Genomic DNA, 14,385 nt, shown 5'->3' on the forward strand with positions numbered 1-14,385 from the left:
CCAAGCCCCAGAATTGTGAATAATAGTGATTGTTGAATAGAGGAAATAATTAATGCATTCAAAGCACCTAGGACATAGTAAACATTCAAATAAAGCAGCAATTATGATTATTTTGGTTGCAACTCCACCAGCAGAGAATATGAAGAAAAAAATCAAAAACTCTTCCTCTCCATTCCCAACATCTATTTCTCTTTTCTGAGAGGTAGGCCATTTTGGAGTCTCATAGACAGGCTGGACGTTTGGCCTTGTTACTAAACAGGTCAGGTCTGTGGACAAGATAGTAGTAGTATCAATTTCCCTTTATGTAAATTAACTGCCACATGCGGAGGGCTTAGTATGTTCAAACATTGCACTATATACCTTACAAACATTTTCGCATTTAATTCTTTCTTACACCTCACAAACAAGAATTATTATCCATATTTTCCAGATGAGGAAATTGAGGCTCAGAAAGATTAAATAACTTGCTCAGGCAGCACGACTTGGAAGCAGGAGATGGCACCTGAAATCGGGAATCCTACCATCTCCTAGGGTTGAGACTCAGAAAAGAGACGCTACGTAAAACCGATTGCACCTGGCTTTAAGAAACCTATTATTTCTCAGTTGTCACCTTTTCAGCAAGCTTTCTCCCTCTTATTTAAAGTTGAACTCCTCTCTTCCCTGCTTCACTCCCTCATCCCCACGCCCTCAGCACTTGACTCCACCTGACTACATATTAACTTTATTGTTTTTCCCAACTCCCACTGCCTACTCCATGAGGGCAGGGATCTTTGTTTTGTTCACTGCTGACCTCTCGGCATTTCTAACAGTGCCTGGCACACAAACAAAAATGCTTAGAAAGTTGTCGAAAGAACGACCAACACGGGGCCGACGGCATCAAGCATGGAGATTTCAGGGACGGGGATTGAACCTTGCAGGGGTCCTTCGTACATCCCCTACCCCCACCCCCACCCCGCCTTCCGCCTAGCTATAGGTGAGGAGAGAGGGAGAAAAGCCCCGCCCTTCGTTCGGCCGCCACCGCGGCTAAGGCCGTCGCAGCGCAGCGCAGCGCAGCAAGCGGATTGGATGACTGGGTAGGGTTTCTGGAGTCGCGTTTGACTCATAGGTTCCGCGGCGTCGGCGCTTACTGTGTGCCTCATTTCCGGGCGGCGCGGGTCGGAGTGGGCAACGGCCTGCAGAGCAGCATGCCTAAGTGAGTGGGGCCCCGAATCTGCGTATGTTCTCGGTCACGGTCGCTAACTGTGTCCCAGTGGGGTGGTGCAGAGAGGGTTCTAGCTCTTGAGATTTCCCGGGAAGGGAGAGGGTGTGGGGAAGGGAGCCTGGGAGTTGCAGATACTGCCCTCTTGCAGTGGCGGTAGGTCGACTCGGCCCAAGGCAACAAAAAAGCCTAGTTTCTGTCAGATTGCTTTGTCTGATGTCTTGGAAACATGAATAGGTCTTTTTATAACTTTCCTTCATTGAACAGCACTTCGGTGGATGGGCATCTGTTAACTGGTGGTCGTCTTCTCTTTTTCTCTGTTTTCCACCTCTTTCCAGGTTTTATTGTGACTACTGCGACACGTACCTCACCCATGACTCTGTAAGTAGTGTCTCTCTTCTCAGTTTCAGAACACTTTGTGCTTAACAAATTAGATTTTTTTTTTTTTAGGTGTAAATTTGTGCTTTTCATCCTGTTGAGGTTTAAGTGCTCCTGCTTGGAGAAAATAATCTGGATTTCTTTTCCTCCATCCTTCCTGTAACTGTTTTCATAATTTGTAGTTATTGGTTTTCCAGCAATTAGTGTTTTCAGTTGAGAACCAAAGTAATAATGCTTTAGCAAAATAGAAAGTGAAAAAAAATTTTATGGCACAAAAAGTTTCCAGGGACGTGTTCTAAAGTTCATATACTTGATTGGGACAAGGCACTCAGACGTTTTATTGATTAAACTGGAAAGAAATGCCTACATTTGAAACTGAGTACTGTACTTTGATTTGATTAAAAACTGTCAAATAACAACCAAGATTGAGCATTTACTATGTGTCCAGATGCTTTACATGTATCATTTTGTTTAATGCTCATATTAAGCCTATGAGGTTAGTATTATCTCCGTTTTGCAGAAGAGGAAACTGAGGTAGATTATGGTTAAATGATTGTCTGTGTGTTACTAAATCAGTTGTACAGAGCTAGAAGGTTAGCCTAAGCAGTCTAACTCCAGGGCTTCTCTACGAGCAGCTCTCAGACTTTCTTTGTCTCATGATCTCTTTCCACTCTTAAAAATTACTGGGTCGTTTAAAAAAACGAGTTATGGGTGGGCCGGTTAGCTCAGCTGGTTAGAGCGTGGTGCTAAAAAAACGAGTTATGCCAGTTATATTGGTTTAGTTACTAATATTTGCTGTATTTGAAATTAAAACTTAAAATTTAAAAAATATCGATTCATTTGAACGCAACAAAGTTTTTTAACAAAGTTTTTACTTGTAATACAAATAACATTTTAAAAGTGAAAAATAGCTATTTTCAAAAAGGAAAAAAGTATTGTGAAGAATGGTATTGCTTTAACCATTCTGTAAGCCTTTGTAATGTCTGACTTAATGGAAGACAGATGGATTCTTCTGTATTTAATTTGTTGCACTATGTTTTGGTTAAATTATATGAAGAATCCAACCTCACATGGATGAGGAGTTAAAAAAAAAGTAGGATACTTAACCAGCCTTTTTAGATAATTGTGGATATTCTTTAATACTTCATATTACTGCATCCAAACTAGTTGCAGTGTGGAATCTGAAACTGTTTCAAACTTTTCATACTCTGTTACATCAAAATTCACAGATCTGGGGTGCATAGGTAGCTCAATCATTTAAGCACCTTACTCTTGATTTCAGCTCAGGTCATGATCTCAGGATTGTAAGATTGAACCCTCCCATTCTCTCTCTGCCTCTGCCTTTCTCTGTCTCCACTCCTCACCCTCTGGCAATTTCACTGATCTGCTTTGCACTTTGAGTGAATCTTTTACCAGACGAGATTTTGTAATATGCTTTGGTCATTTGGAAAATGAATATTGGAATTTTGGTTCACTCAAGTCATACAGGTGTTCCATGTGTTGACACATTTGATTATGTAATATAAAAATTCATATTAATGTCACAATCTAATCAGAAGGGGACTTTAAGTATTGGGAAGCTGACAAGCTCATGGTAGTAGATAAGGTTTTCTAAAATTCTGAGTTTTGTTCGAAAGCTCAAATTTTATCCTTGGCAATAAATACTACCAATTGCTTCCTTTGAAGTGACAGGCTCACTTCACTTATTTCTGAGAAGTCTGAATCTCCTGTTTGTTTCTCAGTCTGTCAAGTAAAAATGATGTTCCATCAAAGAGACAGCTGGTAGAACTTACAACTTGAACCATTTGCAGTCCTGCTTTTCTTTGAAATAGCATCATATTTTGGCATGCGGCTGAAGTACTTTTTACATCCCATTTTGTACCCAGAATTTTAAAAAGACATGGGGACTCCTGGGTGGCTCAGTGGGTTAAGGCCTCTGCCTTCAGCTCAGGTCATGATCCCAGAGTCCTGGGAACGAACACCTCATTGGGCTCTCTTGCAGCAGGGATCCTGCTTCCTCCTCTCTCTCTGCCTGCCTCTCTGCCTACTTGTGATCTCTGTTGAATAAATAAATAAAATCTTTAAAAAAAAAATAAAAAGACATGAACTCAAGAGTTGAGGTTTAATAGAATTAATAATTTTGCTGCTTCATCAAGGACAGTTTCAGTGAAACTGGTCCCCCCCCACCACCGTGAGTGCAGTGTTGAAAAATACAACGACCCCTAATGCATTGGGTTGCCATTGCCTTGATTCATTCTAAAGTGCCAGAAGTTTGACATCATCTGTGCAAATGTCAATACAGTAGAAAAGGAAAGTATGTCTTAACATCATTATGGAACTACTTTGACCTTGCAGACCCCCTGAAGGGTGTGTCTGAGACACCCTTAGATGCCTATGAGCTACACCTTGAAAACTAGCTCTGTATTTGGCTGCCTCTGCAGAAATGTGATTAAACCGGAGCTCCTAACCATCTTGGCATCTTGAATAGTAGCTGCAAGAACCCTAGCCAGATGTTCAGTATTAATTTGTGGAATATGTAAGTAGGATGACTCCTCTTGAAGGAATAATAGTTTTGAATATTATTATAGATTGTCCTGGATGGGACTCCTCCAATAAGTTGGTATCACAGTAATTTGCCTATAGAGTCCCAGTTTTTATTTTGTTTTGTTTTGCTTTTTTGATCCTAGCCCCTTTCACCCCTTATCATAATTTTCTAAAATTGTTAGCGAGTAGGTAATGCTTTTTTACTATTTTATAGCTTATCTTGCTATTGCCAACATTCAGAGAATTGAAAAGGATCCCTTTATAACAAATGTCTGTTTCTGAGAAATGTCAGGAACCCCTGTAGAAAAATTCCATAGTGATTGAAGCAGTTCCCTGTGGTGGACTTTGAAATGCAATAAACATTCAGCACTGCAGCTTTTGAGTTTTTGCTGATTTTTGGCATGATTTTGTTAAAAGGCTCAAGGCCTTGTTGTGTTACATAATCGGTCACTGGGGAGTCAGGAAACAAACAGTATTTTGAAATGTAGACCATGAAAAGACAATCTGTGGTCATGTGATACTGGTCCTGTCTGCTGCTACTGAAGCAGTCCTGTGAAGAGAGGTTCTATTGGTAGGAGGTAGTTAGACAGCCATGAGGAGCATCTGAGTAAGGTCTGGACTCTAGGCCTTGGTTTGCTACTTACCAACTATGTGTTTTAAGACAAGTCTTTAAGCATAAATTAAAGATAATAGGCTTGTGATTTTTAAAATCAATTTTATTGAATTTTGTATATATACGTATATATATATTTTTAAAGATTTTATGTGTTTATTTGATAGATCACAAGTAGGCAGAGCAGCACGCAGAGAGAGAGGGGGAAGCAGACTCCTTGCTGAGCAGAGATCCCTGATGCGGGCTCGATCCCAGGACCCTGATATCGTGACCTGAGCCAAAGGCAGAGGCTTAACCCACTGAGACACCCAGGCGCCCCAATTTTATTGAATTATATTTCGATTAAATGCATACCTTTTAAGTATGGTCTGATAATTTGGCAAATAATTACCATTTGGTATATACATGAGATACAGAACATTTCCATCACCCCAGAAAGTTCCTTTGTGTTTTTTTACGTTCTGTCCGCTGCACCCTTAGCCCCCAACTGATCTGGTTTTTATTACAAAAGATCAATATTAACTGGTTTTAAAACTTCATATGAATGGAATCTTAGGGTATATACTCTGTGTATCTCATTTCTTTTGCTGAGTGTGCTTTTTTTTTTTTTTTAAGATTTATTTGAGAGAGAGAGCGAGCGAGCACTAGTGGTGGGAGGGGCAGAGGGACCAGCATACTCCCTGCTGAGCTGGGAGCCGGATGTGGGGCTCAATCCCAGGGCCCCGACACCATACCTGAACTGAAGGCAGATATGTAGCTGACTGAGCCACCCGGGCGGCCTGAGCATCCTTTTGAGATTCATCCATAATTGAGTGAATTAGTGATGGGTTCTTTCTGATTAATATTCCATTGTACCATGCACATGTGATTATTAGGATGATTGAGACACCGCTTGTAAAGTACATAGCATGGTGTTTGGCATGTAGTGTTAAATAAATATTAACTTAAACAAATGGTTAAATGTGTGGAGTTTATCTTATGTCAGTTTTACCTCAGAAAAGCTGTTAAAAAACCAAAGGATTAGTGAGCTAGAGACAAAAGTCTGTATGTGATTCATAGTCTGTATTCTAGACCCATAGTGATTTAAAAGAAGATATTCTCATAAACAGTATACTTTAAATATATGTAAGCTGTATTATTTTGCTATAGAATACTCTAAGAAAGGGCATTAAAATGGCATTATGTTCTAGATCAGGAGTTTGCAAACTTTTCCTTCAAGTGCCAGACTGTAATTATTTTAGGTTTGTGGACCATATAGTCTTTTTTTGCGATGACTTCTAGAGTAAGGACATAAATAATACCTGAACAAATGAATGTGGTTGTGTTCCACTCTGTTGTTTTACAAAATCAGGTGACTGGCCCATGGGTCATAGTTTGCTGACCTCTGGTCAGATGATAAATATATAAATTTATTTATAAATGACCACAGTGCATTGTTGGATAATGTTTGTAAATCCTGCTTCAGCACCCAGCTAAAGCTGCTAAAGGTAGCCAGGCTACCTATATATAAAGAAAGGCTTTATAAAATTTCTGATCTGGAGAATTTTTTTCTGTGACCAATATGACCTTTTTGTCTTACAGCCATCTGTGAGAAAGACACATTGCAGTGGTAGAAAACACAAAGAGAATGTGAAAGACTACTATCAGAAATGGATGGAAGAGCAGGCTCAGAGCCTGATCGACAAAACAAGTACGTTTCAGTCTCTTGTTCTGTTGTGGAAGAATGGTCCCATTCTTTCTCATCCCTGTCTCTCTGTTGTTTTCCACAGAAGAAGCTCATTCTGAGTGATAAATAGGAGCATTCTCATGTGTTCAGCGAAAGAATTAGAAGGTCGTTGGTTTCCCAGGGAATATACGAACACATCAATAGTAATTATTGAGGCTAGAGCAATCAGATATTGATTAGATTGGGAAGTGGGGCAGAGAAGAATGAGTAGCCTAGTATTTCTTTATTGACATGGACCAGGTATTGTAGCAAGCTTATGTGAAACCTCCTTTGTAGTGATCATAAGTTTTTTTTAATTTTATTTTTTAAAGATTTTATTTATTTGAGAGAAAGCGCTAGTGCACAAGCAGGGGGTGGGGCAGAGGCAGAGTGAGAACCCAGGCTCCCCACTGATTAGGGAGTCTGATGTGGGGCTTCCCAGGACTCTGGGATCATGACCTGAGGTGAAGGCAGATGCTTAACCAACTGAGCCACCCAGGCACCCCTGATCCTAGTTTTTAGAACTATTTTCCTATTATAATAGGAAAATGTGGAGGTGGATTTATAGTTACTTTCAAAGAGTTTGAGAGACTTTGAGTTTCTTATTCCTGTAGTCCTGACAAAGATACTCGGTTAAGAAGGAAGTAATGGATGTGACAAAGTAACCCGAGTACGTTTCAGACCTCTGTTGGACATGCCATGCTCTTTTTGTTTTGTTTTGTTTTCTGTAGGCTCCCAATGCAGGGCTTGAACTCATGATCCTGAGATCAAGACCTGAGCTGAGATCAAGAGTCAGATGCCTAACCACCTGAGCTACCCAGGCCCCCCTCTTTTTGTTTAATTTGGGAAATATTTGTGTGGCTAGTTGAGTTCAAGACACTGACAGAAGATGTAGCATTTCTATGTTAGATCATGCTGGGGTATTTTAAACATGGCCTTTTTCATTTATTGTATTCAGAGCTGGCGGGCAAATGTGGGCTTTGATTGTGTTGCAATTTTAAGAAAACAAAGCTTATGTAAAATACCAAAAAAGGAGGAAGACAGGTTAATGAAAGAACCTTCTATGGCTGACCCCCACCTCTGATTTCCATCACCTCGTTGCAACAGTGTTGTTTTGTTTATACCAGGTTCTCAGACTTAGCGCTCTTGGCATTTGGGGCCAGATGATTCTTTGTTGTGGAGCTGTCCTGTGCATTGTAGGCTGTTCGGTGGCAGCCCTGGCATCTACCCACCAGATGCCAATAATATTTCCCAGTGATGACAACCAAAAATGTCCCCAAGCATTGCCCAGTGTCCCCAAGAGGGTCAAAATTGCCTTTAGTTGAGAACCACCAAATACCTTCATCTTCTCCCTTTCTCCATCCTGGATTATTAAGGAGCATATCTCGGACATTGTCCTGTTTCATTTGAAAAAATATGTTGTATGAGGCACCTGGGTGGCTCAGTTGGTTAAGTGTCTGCCTTTGGCTCAGGTCATGATCCTGGGGTCCTAGGATCGAGCCCCACATCAGTCTCCCTGCACAGTGGGGAGCCTGCTTTTCCCTCTCCCTGTGCTGCTCTCCCTGCTTGTGCTGTGTCAAGTAAATAAAATCTTTGGAAAAAAGAAAAATATATTATGATGTAATCTTTTTTTTCAATTTGAAAAGATGTTAGAAATTTCTTGGCATTAAAGTTTAGAACTGTATCCATTTAGTTATTTTGTGGATGCAGCAGCAGAATTTAGGATGAGTAAATGTTTTTGATGGAAGACTTGGAGGAGAGAAGGCAAGTCCTCGGGGACACACCATGTGATGTTGATGTCCATGATTATGTCGGCTTTGAGTCCACTGTTGAGCTGATGGCTTAGCTACCCCCTCTTCAGTCTTTACAAGTTGTCCTTTTGCTTGGGGTGTTGGAGGTGTCATTTTGATTGGAAAAGCCCTTGTTGGGATATGATCTCCTATAGAGCACAGGCTCTATTCAGAGGCATATGAGTAGCTAGCTGTGCATAAATCTCCACTTCTAAAAGTCATCTTTTTGGATCTGGTCTTTAGGAGTTAGCAGTGATTTACTTGCGTAATTTGACCTACATTGCGCTGGTTGGGGTGGAATGGGGATAGGTGGGGTATCCTTAGGCTGCAGATTGCATTGAATTGGAAAATACATTTAGGAATAGCTTTTATGAGTGTCCTTTTTATTTTTATTTTTAAATTTTATTTATATATTTACTTAATTTTAGTTCTAGTATAGTTAACTATGAGTATGTATCTTAGTATTTATGTGTGACTTCTTTGTAAAGCCACTTATTAATTATCTTTGATTTCTTTTGTCTTCATTTGTGCCTCATATTCATTTGTGCCCTGAAAGAAAAAAGTTGATTGTATTGGACATTTTTTTAAGATTATAATCTTCTTCAGGGCAGACTCTTGCTTTGAAATCTTTGTTTCTCTTTCATGTCTCTTAGCTTAGTACATTAATTTCAAAACTACTAAACCAAAATGATGTGAGGTTTTACAAAAAGCCTGGTCTTTGGGCAGGTATCACACATTTCCAGACAAAACTGTGAATGGTTCAAATTGTGAACAGCATCTACAGATTAAAGATGTCTGCATCTCTTTGGTAAGACATTGGTAATGGGAGGTCTTCATTCCATTCTCCCATATATCAGCCACAGAAATGCTGACTAAATAAAAATAGGTTAAAAAACCGAAATCAGGGGCACCTGGGTGGCTCAGTGGGTTAAGCCTCTGCCTTCGGCTCAGGTCATGATCTCAGGGACCTGGGATCAAGCCCCGCATCGGGCTCTCTGCTCGGCAGTGAGCCTGCTTCCTCCTCTCTCTGCCTACTTGTGATATCTCTCTCTTTCTGTCAAGTAAAAAAAAAAGAAAAAAAAAATCTTAAAAAAAAAAAACCGAAATCAGTAAACAAATTAATTGTAATTTTTGCTGGTGAATACCTATGGTTGATTTAAAACTTCTAGAGGCCATGATGTAATAATCTTAAATGAAGTAAAGTGAAATAATTGGGATGGTTAATGATTTAAAAGAAAATGGTTATTTTAGTAAGTGGGTTGTTGAGTTCTTATTCACTGTGTGTTGTTTTTTCCTTACTCTATCCAAAGCCGCTGCATTTCAACAAGGAAAGATACCTCCTACTCCATTCTCTGCTCCTCCTCCTGCAGGGGCAATGATCCCACCTCCCCCCAGTCTCCGTAAGTTTATGAAGTTTTCTTCTTAACAGACGTAACTTCAGGGCAGCAGATTATCTTTTGATTTTGTTGGATTACCTCACAGTTGACTTTTGAATGCTCATGTACTGAATATATAGATAGTAAATGAAAACAACTGCAGTGGTATCATTTCTAAAATATCTTCAGAGTTAGATAGCGTTATTGCTAGGATATTGTGTTGTGACTTCCCAAGTGGGTCTGAGACAAATTCAATGGAAAGGTCATAATGTACCTGTGATTAGATGAGCTCATGTATGAAGCTCATTATTATTATTATATTAGGTAAGCTAAAATATTAATACATCGATGAGTACATTACATTATTTACTGCCGTGAACCCAACATGGAGGACTAAATTAGTAGATAAACTCTTTGGTCGTTTTTCCTATTTTCTAACCCACCTAACACCAGTATATGTACCTTGGGAAAGACAGAATCGGACAGTTGAAAGTGGAAGGGATCAAAGGCCTCTCCTCTCTATGAAGGTTTTTTATTTCTGAATGACAGAAGGAGAATGAGTAATTAGGCCATAAGTTCCATGGCTCTCCTGAAAAGGCTCAGATTGAAATTGAATTCAGAAACCTAAACTTGGTCTTGTAAGTAACCCTGGATATAAACATGGGGAAATAGGCTATTTATATAGTTGCACACTAATGCAGGTCAGCCACTAACGGCCCACCAAACCTTTCTTGGGCTTCCACCATCCTGGGACCAATCAGGCCTTGGGTCACAGTGGCTCTCAGGTTACTTCTCTATCCTAGTCTGTATTTTGGCTGGCTGGCACCCAACTCCATTATTTTAATAGTAGAATGATTTATAGTATGAATGTGCCATAACTAACCTCACCATTTTCATATTGTTGGACATTTAAGTTGTTTCAGATTGTTGTAAACTATACTGTCAAGAATATCTCTGCATATACATCTTTATCTTCATAGTTCCAAAGAATCTTTTAAAGATTTTGATTTTTTAAAAAATGGACCTGGGATTAGGTATTTGTGGCTTTAGTTTGACAGAAACTCTACAGAAGGCACAATATTTAAAAAAATAAATAAATAAATAAACTTCTGGAATTTTTTTTAACTTGGGAGAATCTGACTTGATTTTATATTTCTGTCGAGGCAGTCTTATTCTTGTTTTTTGGACATAAAGTTTTGTGGAATAATTATGTTTGCTGCTCTGTTCTTATAAAAAAGAAACCATAAGAAGTCTGTTGTTCCAGAACTTGGACTTGGACTATGATGCCCCACTAGTTTCATAGAAGAGAAAATATTAATATGTAAGCATATCTTAACCTCTGCCCCCATTTGTTATTCCAGCGGGTCCTCCTCGCCCTGGTATGATGCCAGCGCCCCACATGGGGGGCCCTCCCATGATGCCCATGATGGGCCCTCCTCCTCCTGGGATGATGCCAGTGGGACCTGGTAAGTTTGAATCTCTTTCCTTTTAGGATGCTTCATTGTGTTTTAGTTCTCTGTTTCAATAGGATTCTTAGTTCACCGTCAAACATGTTATTGCAACAAATTATATTTGGCAAATCTGTAATGATAAAAAGAAATATTTGTTTTACCAGTGTAATTGGATGATACCCAAAGACCTTGTACTACTAAAAACAGGATAAGGCTGCCTTTTTTTTTCTTCTTCTTCTCCCTCCTGCCACTTACTTACCTCCTCCTGACTTTTAGCCATTTATAACGGAGAGAAAGGTAGATGAGTTTGTTCCAAGGGGAGATAAAGGGGAGGGTAGGTAAATACTTTCGCTGCTACTTTTCTTTGTTTCAGTTTGGAGCAGAGCACAAGCAGGGGCAGTGGCAGGCAGAGGGAGAGAGAGAAGCAGACTCCCTGCCAAGCAGGGAGTCCTCGAAGGCAGACACTTAACAGATTGAGCCACCCAGGAGCCCCCCATAATGCATTCTTTACCAACTTTATTTTCATTTTCTTTCATGGTTAGAAATCTTGTGAGGCAGTCTAGCTCCAATCTTTTATGATCCCTTCGCCTCCCAAATTCGTGAGCACTTTTTGGGGTGATTTACTTGAGGTTTTCTAAATACCTACTTAGTTTTCATGGAAACAGTTCTTTTTTTTTTTTTTTTTTAAGATTTAATTTCTGTATTTGACATAGAGTGGGGGTTGAGAGAAAGCACAAGCAGGGGGAGTGGCAGGCACACTCCCTACTGAGCAAGGAGCCCCATGTGGGGCTCGATCCCAGGGCCCTGGGATCACGACTCAAGCCACAGGCAGCTGTTTAACCAACTGAACCACCCAGGTGCCCCAAACAGTTCCTTTTTTATATTCATTTTATTGATTTGCAAAACAAATTATGTAATTAGAGTAAATACAATGACCATAAGAAACCTCCAGCTCAGCTGGTAAGACAAGGTACAAAAAGGTATTAGAGTAGCTTCCTAGCCAGAAACATTCAGTGTGCTCGCTGTGGGTATCATTTAGAGGGATGTGAGGAGAGTCTAGATAAGATTTTCTGCCTTACTGGCTTCTGACCCAAAACAAAGTGACTTACATGGCTTCTTTTGCATTTTTAAATCAGGGTCACAAATTCAAATTCTTAGAGGGGTTAGGGATGTGGTGAACTGGTGAATGCATGAAACACCTAAAGAAGGCTTCTAGAACTCAGCTTCAGCCTGCTGTTGACATTTGATAATTCAGGTTTGGTGTTGCCAGTTCTCCTGAGTATTTTGTTGTTTTCAGCCAAGACAGTAATGCGATTATCTGAATTAAAATAATTTAAGTAGTTGGGGGTGGGCAGGGTTAAGAACAGGTTGGAATAAGATAGAAGGTTGGCCAGGGATGAATAAATACTGAAGCTGGATGATGGGTACATGGATGTTTTTTATCCTCTTTTTTTTTCTATTCTTGTGTATGTTTGAACATTTCCATAATAAAAAGTTAAAAAAAGGAATCTAGACTTACTACTTACTAGTAATTAGACTCTTAGTTGCCACTTTTGGCAACTAATTACAGTTAAATGTACTGTGGAGACTAAAGTAAACAACTTTTCAGATGCCTCGTTTTCAGTCTTTGGTCCAGATGAATTTCCTCTAGGAAATGCTGAATATAGGTTATGTTATGGTGGGGTTTTTTAATAAGATACTTAGAAGTTTAGTATTATTCTCTGTTCTTGTTGAAAATTGAAAAATTCTGTACCTGTTGTGTCTTTTCATATACTTGTGTTTTACTTCTTGTGAAAAGGCTGTATTTGGCTTTGAATATAGTTTTCTCTTGAACCATTTATCTCAAGCCGTTAATCAAAATGGTTTAATAAGTAATTATGTCAATTTTTATATTTAAAAAGAAGACCTGAAAATTATGAGGCATAATAATAAAATGAATACCCGTGAACCCACCACTCAGCTGAGGAGGTAGAATATTCTCAATTTTGTGAAGCTGCCTATAATCTTCCTCCTCAACCCCTACCTTCGCTTGCTCTCCCTGCCCTGGCTCATTCACTTGGCTGGTATATTGATGGGACGCTGCAAAAAATTCCTTAACAGTTTCTAACATGCATTAGAAAAATCAGATTTTCGTGTGTGCACTAATTGTTGTAAATCACATTATTGCCTATTTTTCTTGACTTGAGCTAAGTATGGTTACTAACAGGTTCTCAGCATGGGCCTCCTGCTCACCTTTCCTACAACTCCGAACAAACGCTTAGTGGTAAGATTGTCCTCTGTGCCTGTGTACATTCATGAAATAGCTCCTGGTTATATGGTGGGTAGAACTGATTAAAAATGCTGACTGAGTAACATGTAATTTAGTTGTGAATTTCCCTGAGTTAGAAAAGGTCAATTTAGGGAACTAGTGTCCCTGGTGGTTTCTGGAAACCAGTCTATTAATAGTTTCCCCCTTACTATCATTAGATCATGATTCCCATACGGTTCTTGTGTTGACCTTTGTTCTTTGTTTGAGAATGTCTAATTTACAGATGTGATGAATTTGTTGCATTTCTTCTGTCAAGTATGTCTTTCTTCCAGCATTTTGCAGGGGGGGGGCTACTTTTTTGTCTTTAATTGAAGTCCCATCAAGCTCGCTCATAAATAGTATTTTCTGACTCTCTTTTTTCCTTTTCTTTCTTTTGTCCTGCAGCTCCTGGAATGAGGCCACCTATGGGAGGCCACATGCCAATGATGCCTGGGCCCCCAATGATGAGACCTCCTGCCCGTCCCATGATGGTGCCCACTCGGCCAGGAATGACTCGACCGGACAGATAAGGAGAGACGGGAACCTCTTTGTACTCATTTTATATTACTTGTTCTACTTCACCAGGAGATCGTGGTGCTGTGACTCTGGGTGTTTTCTCACAGCAGGACAAGGAAGACTTGCTGCCCTTCCTATCAAAGAGAGAATAGTTTTTGCAGGGGAGTAGTGGGACAAAAAAAAGTAATTTTCATTTGTATCGTGAAATGTGAAAATAAAATTGTCAGCTGTTTTAGTTAAAAACCTGTTCCCTTTTTTCTCCCCTCTGTAGTCCTTGTGCATTATAAAAGAGATGAAGTATTCTGGTTGTGTTTCTCTAGCTCGTTCTCTCTGCAGGATGCCCTCTGCATGACATTCTTTTTCCTCAGCTATAGTGAGTCCCTTTGGACACCCTGCCTTTATTTAGAAAAGTTCTTTTGTGCAAGACCTGGTAAACCTAACACTTGTAGATTAAAAGTATCAACTTTTTGTTGGTTAAAACAATAAACAGGGGACGCCTGGGTGGCTCAGTTGGTTAAGCAGCTGCC

The 14,385-nt window shown here is 39.7% G+C and overlaps 1 protein-coding gene across 2 annotated transcripts; it reads left to right on the forward strand.

The window, feature by feature from the left end:
- Positions 1–1,097: 1,097 nt before the first annotated feature.
- LOC111152219 (small nuclear ribonucleoprotein polypeptide C) lies at positions 1,098–14,385 on the forward strand. 2 transcript variants are annotated; one of them, XM_022510620.1, is made up of 6 exons: positions 1,098–1,192; positions 1,537–1,579; positions 6,315–6,423; positions 9,539–9,628; positions 10,966–11,070; positions 13,748–14,102. In XM_022510620.1, exons 1-6 carry the CDS (start codon positions 1,185–1,187, stop codon positions 13,870–13,872), a joined length of 480 nt encoding a protein of 159 aa, XP_022366328.1. In that variant the 5' UTR covers positions 1,098–1,184; the 3' UTR covers positions 13,873–14,102. The 2 variants fall into 2 exon arrangements, with proteins under 2 accessions (XP_022366328.1, XP_022366327.1); XM_022510619.1 differs by lacking the exons at positions 1,098–1,192; positions 6,315–6,423 and having other exon boundaries at positions 1,570–1,579; positions 13,748–14,385.

The sequence above is a fragment of the Enhydra lutris genome, unplaced genomic scaffold (assembly GCF_002288905.1).
Source record: "Enhydra lutris kenyoni isolate GAN:26980312 unplaced genomic scaffold, ASM228890v2 scaffoldscaffold28, whole genome shotgun sequence".
Classification (NCBI taxonomy): Eukaryota; Metazoa; Chordata; class Mammalia; order Carnivora; family Mustelidae; genus Enhydra; species Enhydra lutris.